General features: G+C 34.3%; 4 protein-coding genes and 1 non-coding gene across 6 annotated transcripts; 4 read left to right on the top strand and 1 right to left on the bottom strand.

Annotated features, from left to right (window-relative positions):
* The first annotated feature begins 2437 nt into the window (after positions 1-2437).
* Positions 2438-3420, top strand: LOC130512634 (uncharacterized). Its single transcript, XM_057010813.1, has one exon. It carries the CDS (start codon positions 2647-2649, stop codon positions 3103-3105), a length of 459 nt encoding a protein of 152 aa, XP_056866793.1. The 5' UTR covers positions 2438-2646; the 3' UTR covers positions 3106-3420.
* Positions 3421-5320: 1900 nt separating this feature from the next.
* LOC108858488 (CRIB domain-containing protein RIC8-like) lies at positions 5321-6012 on the top strand (the record flags this gene model as incomplete). The annotated part of the gene is made up of 3 exons (XM_018632403.2): positions 5321-5449; positions 5541-5625; positions 5696-6012. Coding segments are annotated over 3 exons (531 nt in total), but the record flags the coding sequence as incomplete, so codon positions are not given.
* Positions 6013-7201: 1189 nt separating this feature from the next.
* On the top strand, positions 7202-10604 carry LOC108859194 (glutathione gamma-glutamylcysteinyltransferase 2). 2 transcript variants are annotated; one of them, XM_018633063.2, is made up of 9 exons: positions 7203-7825; positions 8284-8440; positions 8516-8754; positions 8894-9057; positions 9146-9197; positions 9427-9654; positions 9757-9934; positions 10044-10213; positions 10337-10604. In XM_018633063.2, the coding sequence occupies exons 1-9, from the start codon at positions 7751-7753 to the stop codon at positions 10418-10420; spliced, it is 1347 nt and encodes a 448-aa protein (XP_018488565.2). In that variant the 5' UTR covers positions 7203-7750; the 3' UTR covers positions 10421-10604. The 2 variants fall into 2 exon arrangements, with proteins under 2 accessions (XP_056866913.1, XP_018488565.2); XM_057010933.1 differs by having other exon boundaries at positions 7202-7825; positions 8284-8754.
* A 170-nt stretch (positions 10605-10774) lies between these two features.
* Positions 10775-10846, top strand: TRNAD-GUC (transfer RNA aspartic acid (anticodon GUC)). Its single transcript has one exon. It is a non-coding gene; the product is annotated as a tRNA-Asp (tRNA).
* Positions 10847-11015: 169 nt separating this feature from the next.
* On the bottom strand, positions 11016-14170 carry LOC108859192 (casein kinase 1-like protein 9). Its single transcript, XM_018633058.2, has 13 exons — positions 13936-14170; positions 13761-13848; positions 13648-13688; positions 13404-13473; positions 13135-13283; positions 12944-13039; positions 12781-12851; positions 12631-12692; positions 12477-12540; positions 12304-12388; positions 12106-12232; positions 11924-12009; positions 11016-11703 (listed from the first exon to the last, which is right to left on the bottom strand). The coding sequence occupies exons 2-13, from the start codon at positions 13834-13836 to the stop codon at positions 11236-11238; spliced, it is 1395 nt and encodes a 464-aa protein (XP_018488560.1). The 5' UTR covers positions 13837-13848; positions 13936-14170; the 3' UTR covers positions 11016-11235.
* Positions 14171-14794: the final 624 nt, after the last annotated feature.

Here is a 14794-nt window from a genome sequence, read left to right as displayed (position 1 = left end):
TAGATGGATGAAAGGTGGCAAACTTAATGCCAAACTATCCAACACCCAACAAATTGCATAACCTCAACTCTACCAAAATAATCTCTCTTATAGTTCCTTTGTTGTTGTTTAATCTCTCTTTGTTAGCTATGCAAGAATAAAGGTGACAGTTGTATTGAATCTGAGCGACTTGTAAATCTCCATGCCATTTTTCGGTTTTCATCATTATGCTGATAGTTAAATAGAATTAACTTCTTTTTCTTATAGATCTAAATAAGATAAAAATCAAAACATATTTCCTGTGTGATGTGTTAATTAGGGAATTTAATATACGTTTGCACTATATTAGCTATATTATATGTATGATTAGTACATCCTACTTATCAATTGATTGAGGCTGCGCCTTACTGTTATTATTGTTTAAGGTATTGTGTTTTATTATGGTCACAATAGTAAGTCGGTTTTCATATAACAGGACAGATCCCCTATATATTAATCCTGGAACATTACAACATGTTTTATAGCCACGTGTCATCACTAGGATGATTTTCAGAAATCCTTAGAAAAATATGTTGGTCCATATAAATATATATTATACTTTTTATTAAACTAATTATCATATTAATTAGTAGTCTTAAATTCTTTCCTTAAATAAAAGCTACGTAAATTTATTTCCTTAAATAAAAGCTACGAAATTACCTAATATGATTAACGTATATATGATAATTAATGATTACAAATCAAAATATTTGATAAAAAATTTTGTATCCTCTACATTTTATTTTAATTAATATTATCAAAAAAAATCACTTAAACATATTTAAAAAAAATAGATTTTTCATATATGTTATATTTTAAATTTTTAAAAACGTCTATATATTACCAAAAATTGTAAGATGTTAGTAAGATGATATTTCTTAGAACGGAACCTGATCCGAAACGAAATATTTCGGATATCGAATATATCGAAACCAGATTTATATATTTAAATATATTAATTATTTTTAGAATTTAATATCTAAAAGAATATACAAAATATATAAAATGTTATTAAGTTGTCCAAAATACTTGAAAATATTTACAAATAGTTAAAAATACATGATTAAAATAGTTAAATGATATTCAAAATACCAATACTTCAAATATCTATTGATTTCTTATCCGAATATTGAAGCTAACCAAATTTCATGTTAAGTTTAAGTATTTTAGCTTGCATTATACACATTTATATGTTATAAATAATTTTTTATTTTTATATTTTGAGAAATTTAAAGTATATACGAATTTTATTTTTTTAAAAATAAAATGAGTTATCTGAGTCCAAACCCAAACCGAATCCGCAGATCCGAACCGGATCGAACTCACGAAAAATCGAAATATAACTGAACCGAACCAAACCAAACTGAACCAAATGGTATCCGAATGTTCACCCCAAATCAAATGTAAAAAAAAAAAATTTGATAACAAGATGCATTCTAATTGTAATATTTCAATACAACATATTTTAAAAAATTCACCCCGTGCATAGCGCGGGTTATCATCTAGTTATAGTGTAAAAAGACAAACTAGCTAGAAAATATATAAGGAATTCAAAATCTACAGTCATTAAAGTGTGAAACCCATAAAAAGGTTTATCAGAAATTCAGAATAGTAAAGTTTTTACTAATTTGGTCATTTCTTGAATTCGGTTTCTCTCCATCGTTGAAAATATACAAAGTTTAGGTGCTAATAAATAAATGAAAAGTAAACGAGGAAAAAGTCTAGCATTAATCAATTTTCTTTCTCCCTTGTAATTAGCGTGTTAACGCGTCTCTTCATTTGCATATAGCCACAAATAGAAAGGAAGAATTTCGAAATTTTGTGTTATAAAGGTTGCAAGGCTTGATGTTCAAAAAAAAAAAAAGGTTGCAAGGCTTTGATTAAATAAAATTTAATAGCAGATGTAGATGTGGTCTGATCAAAATATATATTTTACGAACTGAGTTCGTGATTTGATGAAGCCACATTTACCCAGTAACAAAATCAATAAAGAAAGGAGAACTTCATTCTTACTAGAAAGATAACAATTTAAATATTTTCGGTATTTAGAAAAAAAAAGAAGCTTTTTCCATGTATGATTTTACAAATTAGATTCTGCTATTCAATGTAGTTTCGATATTTATCACTTGTTCTTATAAACTTTTATATTTATTATGCCTTTAGTCAAAATTTTGTTTTTTATTTATTTATGCCAAAGAAGCCAGATTTCAGTTAATACGAGACTATTCAAAAAAAAACAAAAGGACAATTCGATTAATTTATTTTCGATGGTGACACAAAATTGAAGAAACGGTAAAGCAAAATGAAGAGTAATTTGGTCATTTCATGTTGAGTGGCAGTTTGGTAATTTTATAGAACGTCAAGGGGAATCCAAGCCTCCCAGCCTCTATAAATTGTCACAACATACCCATTCCCGTGAACTTTCTTCTATCCCTTCTCGTTCTCTATCTCCTTCTCTATCTCTCCCTAGACGCTACGATTGTTCTCTCTCTCCAGAAATAAATAAATTATTTTTTTTCTTTTTTTATTTCACCCGAAGATTTTGATTGTGTACTGTTTTACTGCAGTTAATATTTTATTTTTATTGTGGTGAGTGCTGACGTGGCATGCAACCAATAAAAAAGCACCATGAACACCAAAACTATGCGTCTTCCGCCACGTCGCGTTCTAACGCCAGACAAGCGCAAAGAAAGAGACGGCGTTATCTCCTCCGTCGTCCAAACACCGCCGGAAACCACCGTGAAAAAGCTTCCTCCGCCGCCGAATCATAATCGTCCGCCGGTTAATTCCATCACTAGTAAATCTCTAATCGCAGCCGAGCCAGTCGGCTCGAACCAGCTAATTTTAGCGGGCTACTTGAGTCACGAGTTTCTCACCAACGGCACACTCTTCGGGGAGCAATGGGATCCGGCTCGAGCCCAAGCCGGTCCGTCCGAGTCGAAGAAGTTGAAGCGGAGCCATATTGCTGAGGAAATGGAGCCGAAACGGAAGAGGTATGTGGAGGTTGCTAATCTTCTACGGTCAGACGGGGCCCACCTGCCCGGCATCGTCAATCCTGCCCAGCTTGCCCGATTTCTCAACCTGTGATCGTGTGTACACGTGTACACGGATCATTGGTCTGTGTTTTGGCAAGCAAGACAGCTCTAAAACGAGAACCTCCCTCTCTCTCTCTCTCTCTCTCTCTCTCTCTCTCTCTATCCATTATTTTCCTCTCAAATGAAATGTCTTTAAATCATCTCTATGTAAAGCTGAATCTCTCTCTCCCTTGATCGTCTTCCTTGAGGTTGATCGAGAAAGTTTAGGGTTTGTTGTGAGGTAGATGTCCATGTATTTGTACATCAGACATATCAACTAGCCAATCGATTAATATTCGCTCAAGTTTTAATTTAATTTTTGTGGATTTTTGATGATGGTATGATGGTGAATCGTATGAATCCGATCCATACATGACGCCAGTTTATGATAAATATTATCTGGATTATTCAACTCTGTCGATGATGATGATAGTGATTCATATAGAGGTGTTTATCTATGTCGCTGCAGTACACATGATCACAATCTTGCTTTTAGAGCTTCTTAGTTGAATTCGGTTTGGTCTTCATTAGTGACAGGATTGTTTTTGGAGCATAGAGCTTGTTCTTGCTTTCTTTAAGGACATGAATCGTTTATGGCTGAAGTTTAAAAAAAAAAGAACATAACTTGAAACTTAAAACATGTCTCTGTTGGATATGCAGTAAGCAGTGGGCTGAGTGAGTCGTGATCATGAGATTAATTAACACCAATAGCTGTAAGCAGAACACTTGCATCACATACATACAAGTCTTTCCATATCCGTCAATAGCTTTTTCCTTTTCTGCTGCACCCATACGGCAACATCCCATTTGATACGCCGTAATTGAATGAATGAATCCAATACTTTTTTCCTTGAGACGACTCCAGGTGACGCGTTCGTGGTAAGTAGAAAAGCCTGCGGATCTTTCCTCCTTGGTTCCACTACACCTCATCTACTCCTGCCGCAACTGAGATCCTTAGTGCTTGCTTCAGCCCAATTGTCTGATTCTCTACACGTCTTTGCTCGTGATGGCTTAGAACCCCTCTTCCATCAATAGTAACTCCCATCGCATCGATCAATGCCCTAGCATAGCCTTTCCGCGGGAACATCCACAATAGATCCAGTGTGCTTCCAACACCTTTGTTTCTCACCATTACAAAAATATAAGATGTTTTTGCGTATTTTGGCCGAATATCTTTCATCATCTCCAGTGTGATGTTAGGTGTTGTAGATTCCATTTCAACACACAATGTAAGGAAAGTCATGATCTCTCCCTCATGGCAGAACATAGCCAAGATTATATGAACCTAGTATTTCAAATTTCACCTTTGATATTCTTCGCTCTAATTATTATTTTACGAGTGGTTAGTCTCTAGACATGATAATCTAAATATGACGTCTATTGTTTTTTATTATTATTATCAATTAGTGGCGAATAATTGATCTGGTTTTACTAGACAACTGCCGAGTCTCTACCGTTTTACCAAATTAAGAGCATCTCCAATGTAAAACACCATTTTTTCCTCCAAAATGGAGTAAAAGTGATTATGGAGTAAAAATGCTCCAACTCCACTCCATTTCTCACTCCATTATGGAGTGATGAACAAAAAAAAATTAGATTACTCCATTTAGGGAGTAAACTCCATTATGGAGTGAGAAATAGAGTGGGGTTGGAGCATTTTCTACTCCAAACTCACTTTTACTCCATTTTGGAGGAAAAAATGGAGTTGGGTTGGAGATGCCCTAAGAACTAGGATTACGATAAAGAACAAATACATATTAATTAGTTTTAATCCACTTTCAAAACTAAATATCGTTCACTTATTAGTTTTTCTTTCTTTTGTTCTCCTCTCCACGTTATTAGTTTAATATCTGGAAACCAAACATTTTGTTTTTAGCTCTCAACATTATAATTTTTTTTGGTTAAAATAACTGAGTTTTAATTTCATTCGTTTTTATATATTTCAGAAGACAAAAGATAAAGCACGTACATAATAGCAGCTTCATCCTCCTCCTTTTCTTTCTTAGTGACTATTTTGATTTAGTTTGGAAATTACATTATGTCGAACTACAAAATGAAGAGCTTCTTGAAGGGTATTAGGTACATTTCTCAAATATTTGGTAAGTTATTTTTTTTGTGAATATTCGTTATCGGAATATTGTTCTTTGTAATATACTACTTTGTTGTTCAAAAGAAAAACAAGTAATATACTACTTTTTAATCACCAAAACTGATAGAACTAATTAATATTTGTGAAATTGCAAAATGCAGAAAACGAGAAAGAGCCAGAGATGCAAATTGGAACCCCAACAGATGTAAAGCATGTTGCACACATTGGTTGGGATGGAGATTCTATCAATCAAAATTCACCTAGCTGGGTATTTACATTGTTTTTTTTTGTGTTTTTCAATATATATATATTTTATAAATATATAACATAACTATAAAATAAAAGTAAATTCAATGCAGATGCATGATTTCAAAGAATCAGGTGGATATTTATCGACGCCCCTAGGGAATTTTATCAAAGAGGATGGCTCTTACATTTCCGAAGGTTAGCTTAATCTAACATATATATATTACAAAACATTATGTGTATTGTATAAGTGTTTACGTATGTGCAGATTCAACTCGATCACGTAATACACTAAGACATCCAATGTCATCGAAAGACCGTTCGAACAATGTGGATTCACCAATAAAAGGACGATCACGACGTGGAACCTTAAGCTCTAGTGGGAATCCAAAAACTTCACGGAGATCAAAAAAGACTTGTGATAATCCTGAAGATAGTTCTATAAAATATCGTAGAAGAAAAACTAAAGATTGTGCGAGTGATGGATCTTCAAGATCTTCGCGTACAACATGTGGATCACACTCGCAGACAGAATCTATAATGTGTAATGCAGAATCAGTGCTATCAATCTCAACTGATGTTTAACACGCAGTAATAGAAGCGTGGTCCACAAACTGTTCAAACGTGATGCCATGGGGTTTTTGGATTTTCTAGATCGAGAGATAATTATATGTAAATGGATCGAGGTGTCATCAACTGAATTTTGGATGTGGAGTTCTGTTGATGCTTTGTCTTTCATCTAACCGGTTGAGTTATTATTAATTACAGCTGATTTAATTTACAAGATATAATAAGTAATTTTTGATTATAATCATGTTTTAGAGAAAATAATGACGGTGTTAAGAGGTTTACGTGCAGTCATGTATGAGGGTGTTAAAACAGATGGTGAATAAGGCCTCGATTGGTACAGCAGATGAAGAAGAAGCAGCAGAATGCTGTAAAAGCAGTATGTTGTAGAAGCTGTATGCTCTCATTAAGATTTTTAATAAAGTGATTGGTAGAGCAGTAGCATTATACAATTTTAAAATTATCATAAAAGTTATTATATAATATATTTATTTGAAAATAATATATATTAAATTATAATATATATTAATAATATATTTGTTATTAAAAATAATTAATCTTATTTAATTTTATAAATTAAATTATTTTTAAATGTGAAATAATATTATTAAAAAAATAAAATTTATTTAAAAATAAAATTTATTTTTGGATATAAAAATAATTTGATATAATTAAATAAAATAAATTAATTAAAAATAATTTATATAAAATCATCATTATTTATTTATTGGTTGAGCAATAAATGATCCATATATAATATTATCATAAAAATAATCTATGACATATAATTTATTTATTTAAAAATAATATAAATGTTTTTATTTTATAATATATAAATATATATTATGTTATGTTTTTTATTAAAAATAATGAATGATATGTGTAGTTATATAAATTTTATTATATTTTAAATGTGAAATATTGTTATTTAAAAAAATAATAATAATTAATCACAACTTTTAGTTTTTTTGAAAATATAATTTTTTTATTATAAACATAACTTTTATATTATTAAACATATATAAATTAATTATATAAAATTATTTTTGAATTTATATATATTCTAAATGCAAATGCTCTTCCAAAAGCTTCATATGAGAGCATTGAGCAAAAAGCATTTGGAGAGCATTAGCATCATGTAAATGCTTTTCTAAATGCTTTTGTTATCAATGTTGATTGGATAATAAGGAGCATAATGCTAATGCTAATGCTCTACCAATCAAGCTCTAAGAGGAATAAATTATCAGTTGTTAACCATCGTTTTAATGTTGTTTGTTGATTTTAATTAGTCTTAACTTGCCTTTTAATGCGATGCATGTGTACATGATCGTCCAGTTGCATTAGAAAATTAGGTGTTTTAATTATTTTCTTGACATAGGTTTGGTCTTTTTCTAGGAAGAGTTGTGTATAATTTAGCATTTTAGCCATTTGTATTGGTCAAGGTCAACAATTATAAAAATCAGAAATATTACCAAACCGAACTAAACCGGATAAATAACCGGATGCAATCCGCGGTTAACACATTATGAGTCTTCTCCACGGGGGAGAGGACAAGAGAATCCATAAAATCCGGGATTTTGAATTCAATAGAGTCTTCTTCTTCTCTTGAGCGAATACGACTCTTATTAGAAAACGTTACGTACATACGGAAAGCGTTTACGTTAACAATCTCTGAGTTCCTCTCGCCATTGTTCTCAGTGAGCTCTCCTCCCTCTACTTTGTTCTTCCACCACGAAACCTTGTCGTCGTGGTGATAATGTCGACGGCGAGTTTGTATCGGAGGTTCCTTCCCTCTCCTCCGGCGATAGATTTCGCTTCTGTTGAAGGCAAGGTGCGTAAAAATATCATATGATTTTTCGAAATTGAAATCAGGGGGTTTAGTGTTATCTACTGCTTGCTTGTGGTTATTGAGACGATCATTGATGTTGGTTTCCCGTGGATTGACTTAGAGGTTAGATCTGATAGTATGTTTAATTAGTAAAACATACAAATACTGTCTTTTCTTCTTCTTCTTTTTTTTTTTTTTTTTTAATTAGGGGTTTTAGCTTCATCCGGTAGTGTCTACTGCTTATGGTTAGAGAGATCTGAGTATGTGAATTAGCAAACATCAACAGATTGTTTTGTTGCAATTTTTTATTTTTAAAGATAGTTCGCTTGACAATCAACACTCAATATGAGGACTAAACTCAAAACAAGCCTCTCGGTGTCAGTGCCTATTAAGTTATTTTTTGTTTTGTTTTCTTAAACCTAACTGAAGAGTTTGAAAATAATCCGCAATCTGTGATGCAGAAAATATTCAATGAAGCGCTTCAGAAAGGAACAATGGAAGGATTTTTCAGGCTGATTTCTTATTTTCAGACGCAGTCCGAGCCTGCCTACTGTGGATTAGCTAGTCTTTCTATGGTCTTGAATTCTCTTTCTATTGACCCCGGCAGAAAATGGAAAGGTTTATATATATATACACACTTCATAGAAGAGACACTTTTTTATTTTTTTATTTATTTTATTTTCTCTCGTATAGGGCCTTGGAGGTGGTTTGATGAATCAATGCTGGAATGTTGCGAGCCGCTTGAGATTGTCAAGGATAAGGGCATTACGTTTGGCAAAGTTGTCTGTTTGGCTCATAGCTCAGGTGCTAAGGTCCAAGCTTTCCGCACCACTCAGAGCACTATTGATGATTTCCGCAAATACGTCTTGAAATGTTCCACTTCTGATAATTGTCATATGATCTCTACCTATCATAGAGGAGTTTTCAAGCAGGTACACCTCTCTCTCTTTTTTTTGGGGGGGGGGGGGGGCTGAACTGTGTGCCTGCTGGATGTTTTTAAAGAGTTTTGCGATTGCTCCAAAATTCTTTAGTTTCATGTTGATTGAGATTTTAATTTAACTCTGATTGCAGACTGGAACAGGCCATTTTTCACCTATTGGTGGCTATAACGCTGAAAGAGATATGGCTCTGATTCTTGATGTCGCTCGTTTCAAGTATCCTCCTCACTGGATTCCTCTTAAACTTCTTTGGGATGCCATGGACAGTATTGATGAGTCAACTGGGAGACATAGAGGGTACACGGCTTTTCTTCTATGATTCAAGAATGTAATCCTCTTTTTTTCTTACGGAATTGGCTATTCTGATATTCTCTTTTACTTCCAGGTTCATGCTTATATCTAGACCCCACAGAGAACCAGGATTACTCTATACTCTCGTAAGTCCCATTGTCATGGTGCTATTTTTAGTTAGTGCTAGTTTATCTTATATCCTTTCACACTCTATCTGTTGTTAGTGTTCTTATCTAATAACTATTTTCACATTATTGACACGAATGGAATCATTCTTTTACGTTTTGATGCGAGTGTGATTTTTTAAGAGAACATATACTGTCAAAATTTGAGTGAGTGATGATTCCTGATTATATATATATATATATATTTCAGAGTTGTAAAGATGAGAGCTGGACCAGCATAGCAAAGTATTTGAAGGAAGATGTTCCTCTTCTTGTAGGCTCCCAACATGTTGATTCCATCGAAAGAATCTTAGATGTTGTTTTCAAGTCACTTCCCTCAAACTTCAACCAATTTATCAGATGGATGGCCGAGATAAGAAGAACGGAGGATATAAACCAAAATCTCAGCTCAGAAGAGGAATCAAGGCTCGACCTTAAGGTATTATTCTCTTGTTGATTTTTCTCCTCAACTCAGTTTTTCCAGTTTATATATTCCCACCAATTAATTCATCACTGTTTTAATGGTTCGATTACACTGTAGCAAGAGTTGCTGAAACAAGTGCAGGACACTGAATTGTTCAAGCACGTGGATAAGTTTCTATTCTCTGTGGGCTACAAAGACAATCAGTCATATGTTCTTGCCAAGACTGGTTCCCAAGGATCTGAAACAGAATCAGATGAGTCTTGTTGTTCGGCAACTTGTGTGAAATGCATCAAAGGTATGCTTGTTCTTGAACTTGGGGGTTATCTTTGCTAGTATTGACTGATCGATGATGTCTCCCTAAATTGAGTTCTTATTAGTCTAGTTTATTTTGTTTTGCATCGAAGGTGTTGGTGAGGATAAAGTGAAGGCTTACCCATCCGGGAATGATGTGTTCACTGCTCTTCTGTTGGCTTTACCTCCACAGACATGGTCAGGTATCAAAGACCAATTACTCCTGCAAGAGATGAAACAGCTCATTTCCATGGTTAGCTTCCCAACTCTGCTTCAACAGGAGGTACAAATAACTACACCAACTTTTAATTATTGTTGTTAAGATTATCTGGTTCTGAGGATTGCCTCGTGAGGTAAAGGAAAACTAAACAAAACAAGTAGTAAAAAAAATGGTATTGGTTAACAGGTGTTGCATCTACGACGCCAACTTCAGCTGCTAAAAAGATGCCAGGAGAATAAAGAAGACGAAGACCTCTCTGCTCCTGCCTGACACTAATCACTCTCATTTTTTTTTCTCAAACAACCAACAAAACCTTAAGCAACCATTGAATGTCTAATTTATCCCGCACAAATTTAGAAAAAAAAACAATATATCCTTCCTTACGATCTCATGCAAGATGTATTTGAATCTGGCAAAAGCTATGTACTAACTATATCACCATCACATTGCTTTATATATCATTTACAATACATATTAATCAAGTCCAGACATCATTGTTTTACCATTACAATCCAAGACTTAAATAACTGTTATTTTACCATTCCAAGGAATGCATTTTGTTCTAAGACCGTAACAATGATGGTTCATGTATATTTATATACAGAAAGAACCTCCAACAACAAAGTCGTTGTAGTATAGTGGTAAGTATTCCCGCCTGTCACGCGGGTGACCCGGGTTCGATCCCCGGCAACGGCGCTTAATTTTTTTTTATTTTTTTGTAAAATCGAACTGGGCTTGTTGCTTGTACATGTTCTTGAAACCCAATATCAATGCCACTGCACTTACTCTATCCGGCCTAGAAAAGCCCAACAACTCAGAATTCGTCTTGTTGTCCTCTTGGCTAGTTTTTGTTTGTAATAATAAAGATGGTGAACACTTCTACTTCCTTGAATCATAAATTTTCATCCTATACATAGCCCCTAAAGCTCTGTGCCAAAAGTGTTTTTACATCATACATAACCAACAACAACTGGTTTAAACTATTTATAAATCGTTTGTACTGTATATCTTAAACATATCTTCTCTTACATTTGTTTTGTGTTTTACTTGGTTCGTTTGTATAAATGTCCCTCTTTAAAAAATTCTCAAGATTTTCGAAGAGAGAGAAGCTCGAAGCTCCTCCTTAAGGGATCTTCTTCCGTTGTGTTTCTAGCACCACGGGAAAGAGTCGAACTCTTCTTGGATTCATATCCTCCTCCTGGTTGCATTCTCTGGCTCGTTGATCCCCTAATTCCACCTCCGCTTGAAGTCACCACCAAACGGCTAGAAGATCTGCTGCTATCACTAGGTCCTCCTCCAGCAGAACTTGGACGTGAGCTTGAAGCAATTGCTCTCCTTGAAGAAGAGCTTCCATATCCAGACGAACTGCCTCTTCTTTCTGACTCACCACCACCCACCTGAGGATGCTGCACATCATCTGAGTTTCTTGATGCAGAACGATCACGCGGTGTTACATGTCTTCTTGTGAAAGCTTCAACCGCTCCTGATAACCTATTGCCACCCGTTCTCTCCGGTTTTCCTGCGGTTAACTCCGGTTTTGCAGTTGTATGATCCTGGTAACACATATGTATTTATACATCATCCCCACTAAAACTATCATATAACATCAAATCCCCACTGAACTATAACTTTGTGCCAACTTAAAATTACTAATTTTGTATTCTACAAATTAACAATTTCAAATTTATTTCTCTCTGAACGGATAATTTTAAACCGGCTAAACCAAACCAAAACATTTTTTTTTTTTAAAAGAGAGAGAGGAAAGAAGGATACCCGTGTTCTTGAACTAGAACTGGAGGTAGAACCAGTTTGTGGATGCTTCAAGATTGTCCAGTCGAACACATAATCAAACTGATAACCTGCGCCATCATGAAAGAACAAAAGAAGAGCATTTAAGAAACTGAAGAGACTCAACGGGTACTATAATAAGGAATGTGTGTGTGGGTAAGAACCACCTTCTCTAATAAACAAGTCTCGGAATAGCCTCTTAAGGTAAGAGTAATCAGGTTTGTCATCAAACCGTAGAGACCGGCAGTAACGGAAGTAAGAAACAAACTCAGACGGTTGGTTTCTACACAGAACCTGTTCTTCTAAGTGTCATTACAACTAGCTTAGAGAAAAAGAAAGAAAAACATCAGCATTATCACATATACCTCTATAGGAGTTGAGACTTTCTTCTCGCTTATTCTGTCATACTTCTGCTTCCTTGTCCCAGCTTTCAATCCCTGCCATGGTAAGCTGAAACAAATACAAATACATCAAAAAGGATTCTTCAACGTTTGTTGTTACAAAAGATTTGGTATGGAAGGAGTAAGAGTCTTCTTACCTTCCTTTGAGGAAGTACATAAGCACATAACCGACTGCTTCCAAATCGTCTCTTCGGCTTTGTTCTTTTTGACAAGACAAATGTGCCAGTATCAGACCTGAATACATAATGGGTTTTGCTAATATAAGATTCAAGAAGAAGAAACAGTAGTTACCTACTCCAAGGTGTGTGTTGACACTTGCATACCGAGCTGTTCCAGTGAGGTTTTTGTTTTCTCTGCCCCCCCCACATAAAAGTTTACTCTTAAGCTACACACTAGAATAATAAGAGATGCATGCATGGGTGTATGAAATAAACTCTGTACCTGTAAGGAATGTGCCTGTGAGTCTGAAGGTCTCTATATTTCTTCCCCAATCCAAAATCAATTATATAAACCTATAGTAGTATCAGGACCATTATGATTTTTCCTGCTAAGTAGTTCACACTGAAGATTAGTCAGCACAATATCTCAGAGATGATGATGATACCTGGTTTGATTTGCGTCCGAGGCCCATCAAGAAGTTGTCAGGCTTAATATCACGGTGAAGGAAACCTCTGGTGTGCATATACTCGACTCTGTTAATCTGAGATGGCATTAAGAAGATGTTTTTCTTTTTTTTGGGTTTAGGGGGAAAGAATACTCGTTCAAAGACACGAAGATGTGGGGAATGTAACTCACAAGTTGATCGGCAAGCATGAGAACGGTTTTCAAAGAGAGTTTTCGGTTGCAGTAATTAAACAAGTCTTCAAGACTTGGACCTAAAAGGTCAATGACCATTACATTGTATTCTCCATCAACTCCATACCACTTGATGTTAGGAATACCACCTTCAACACAACACAACACAAAAGCAAAAGAATAAATGTTAGGATGGATAAAAAAAGAGACGTCAATGAAGTAGTAGTAATGAAATTTGAAACGATTTTAGAAAAAGAAAGAGACTATACTTCCTCCTTGAAGTAACATATACAACTTGGACTCATAGTGAAGCTGGGGGTGCTTTGTCTTGACAGATTCCTGAGAAAGAAGAGGAAGAAAAAAACAAAGAAGGCTGATTCAAACAAAGCAAAACAAGAAAGACGTCAACGTCATCTTCTTTGAATGTGAATCAAACTCAGTTTTGCCATTAATGTTAGTTATAACAAAGGTCATCCTCAAACAGTCTCTGACATTAAAAAAGAGCTTGATTACCAGCTTAACAGCAACTTCTTCTCCGGTTTGGACATTTACACCTGCAACAAGAATAAAACCTGAAGATTCCAGCAGCCAGTGAGATAAAAAAAAAAAAAAAGATTTGTGGTTACCAAGATAGAGCTCTCCAAAGGAACCACTGCCAATTTTTCTACCAAGTTTGAATTTCCCACCAATTACAAGATCCATTGATTTATTTCTCTGCAAAAAAGTTTCAGACACTTCTAAAATTCAGAAGACAACTCTCAACTGCTTTCTTGTTTGTTTTATACAGGGAGGGGGCGTTACTTAATTTCGCCATCAACGACGACAAACCCTCGTGGGTCGAAATCTCGATTTTCGAAAAATCCTTAGAGGGCCCCGCAGGCTTAGATTGTTTCTCAATGTAACGCAAATCGGTTAGCTATTTGAAAACTCTGGTTTGATCAGGATGATTCAAACTAACCTCATTCATCAAACGTAAAGTCGTAACTTTTAGCTGGATTTGACCCGGCAAAGTTGGCAACACGTCAGTGTTTCGCTCCAACTTAAAAAAAAAGTTCTGTAATAATTATTTTTATTATTAATACAAATAAGCTTGGGATAATTAAAGATGAAAGGGAAAAGAGAGAGACTTTTTGTGACATTTTTGTGGTTTTTTCCGTTGGCTTTCTGTTTCTCACTGACATTATTAGGACCAGGCTATTTTTTTACAAAACGGAGAGACTCAAGAAAGAAAAAACAGACAATTTTCATTAATTTTTTATTTGTCGGCAGATAGAGTTTTATTATATAAAGAGGAAAATAGAGATATACGACATTGCCATGTAATTGTCGACACGTCAACTACGATTTGGAACAACTATCATTAATTATTTATCTTTTATCAGAAATATATGATTTTATATAAAAAATCATATATCTATATTATTAAAAGAGAAGTACCCATATAAAATAACCCTTAGTTTTCAGTTTTATTTACACTTCCATGCCACTGACATTAAATATTATTTCTTATTTTAATACTGTCTTTTCCACTTTGATTAATGTGTTTTCCAAAATTAAATTTGAATTAAATACACAATTAAATAATACTTCATATTTTAATGCTTTGTCTTTTCCACTTACATTAATGTGTTTTTAAAAATTAAATTTGAATTAAATACAC

This window comes from Raphanus sativus, chromosome 5 (assembly GCF_000801105.2).
Source record: "Raphanus sativus cultivar WK10039 chromosome 5, ASM80110v3, whole genome shotgun sequence".
In the NCBI taxonomy this organism is placed as follows: domain Eukaryota; kingdom Viridiplantae; phylum Streptophyta; class Magnoliopsida; order Brassicales; family Brassicaceae; genus Raphanus; species Raphanus sativus.
Note: the sequence above shows the minus strand (reverse complement) of the source record. Positions and strands in the feature narration are given on the sequence as shown.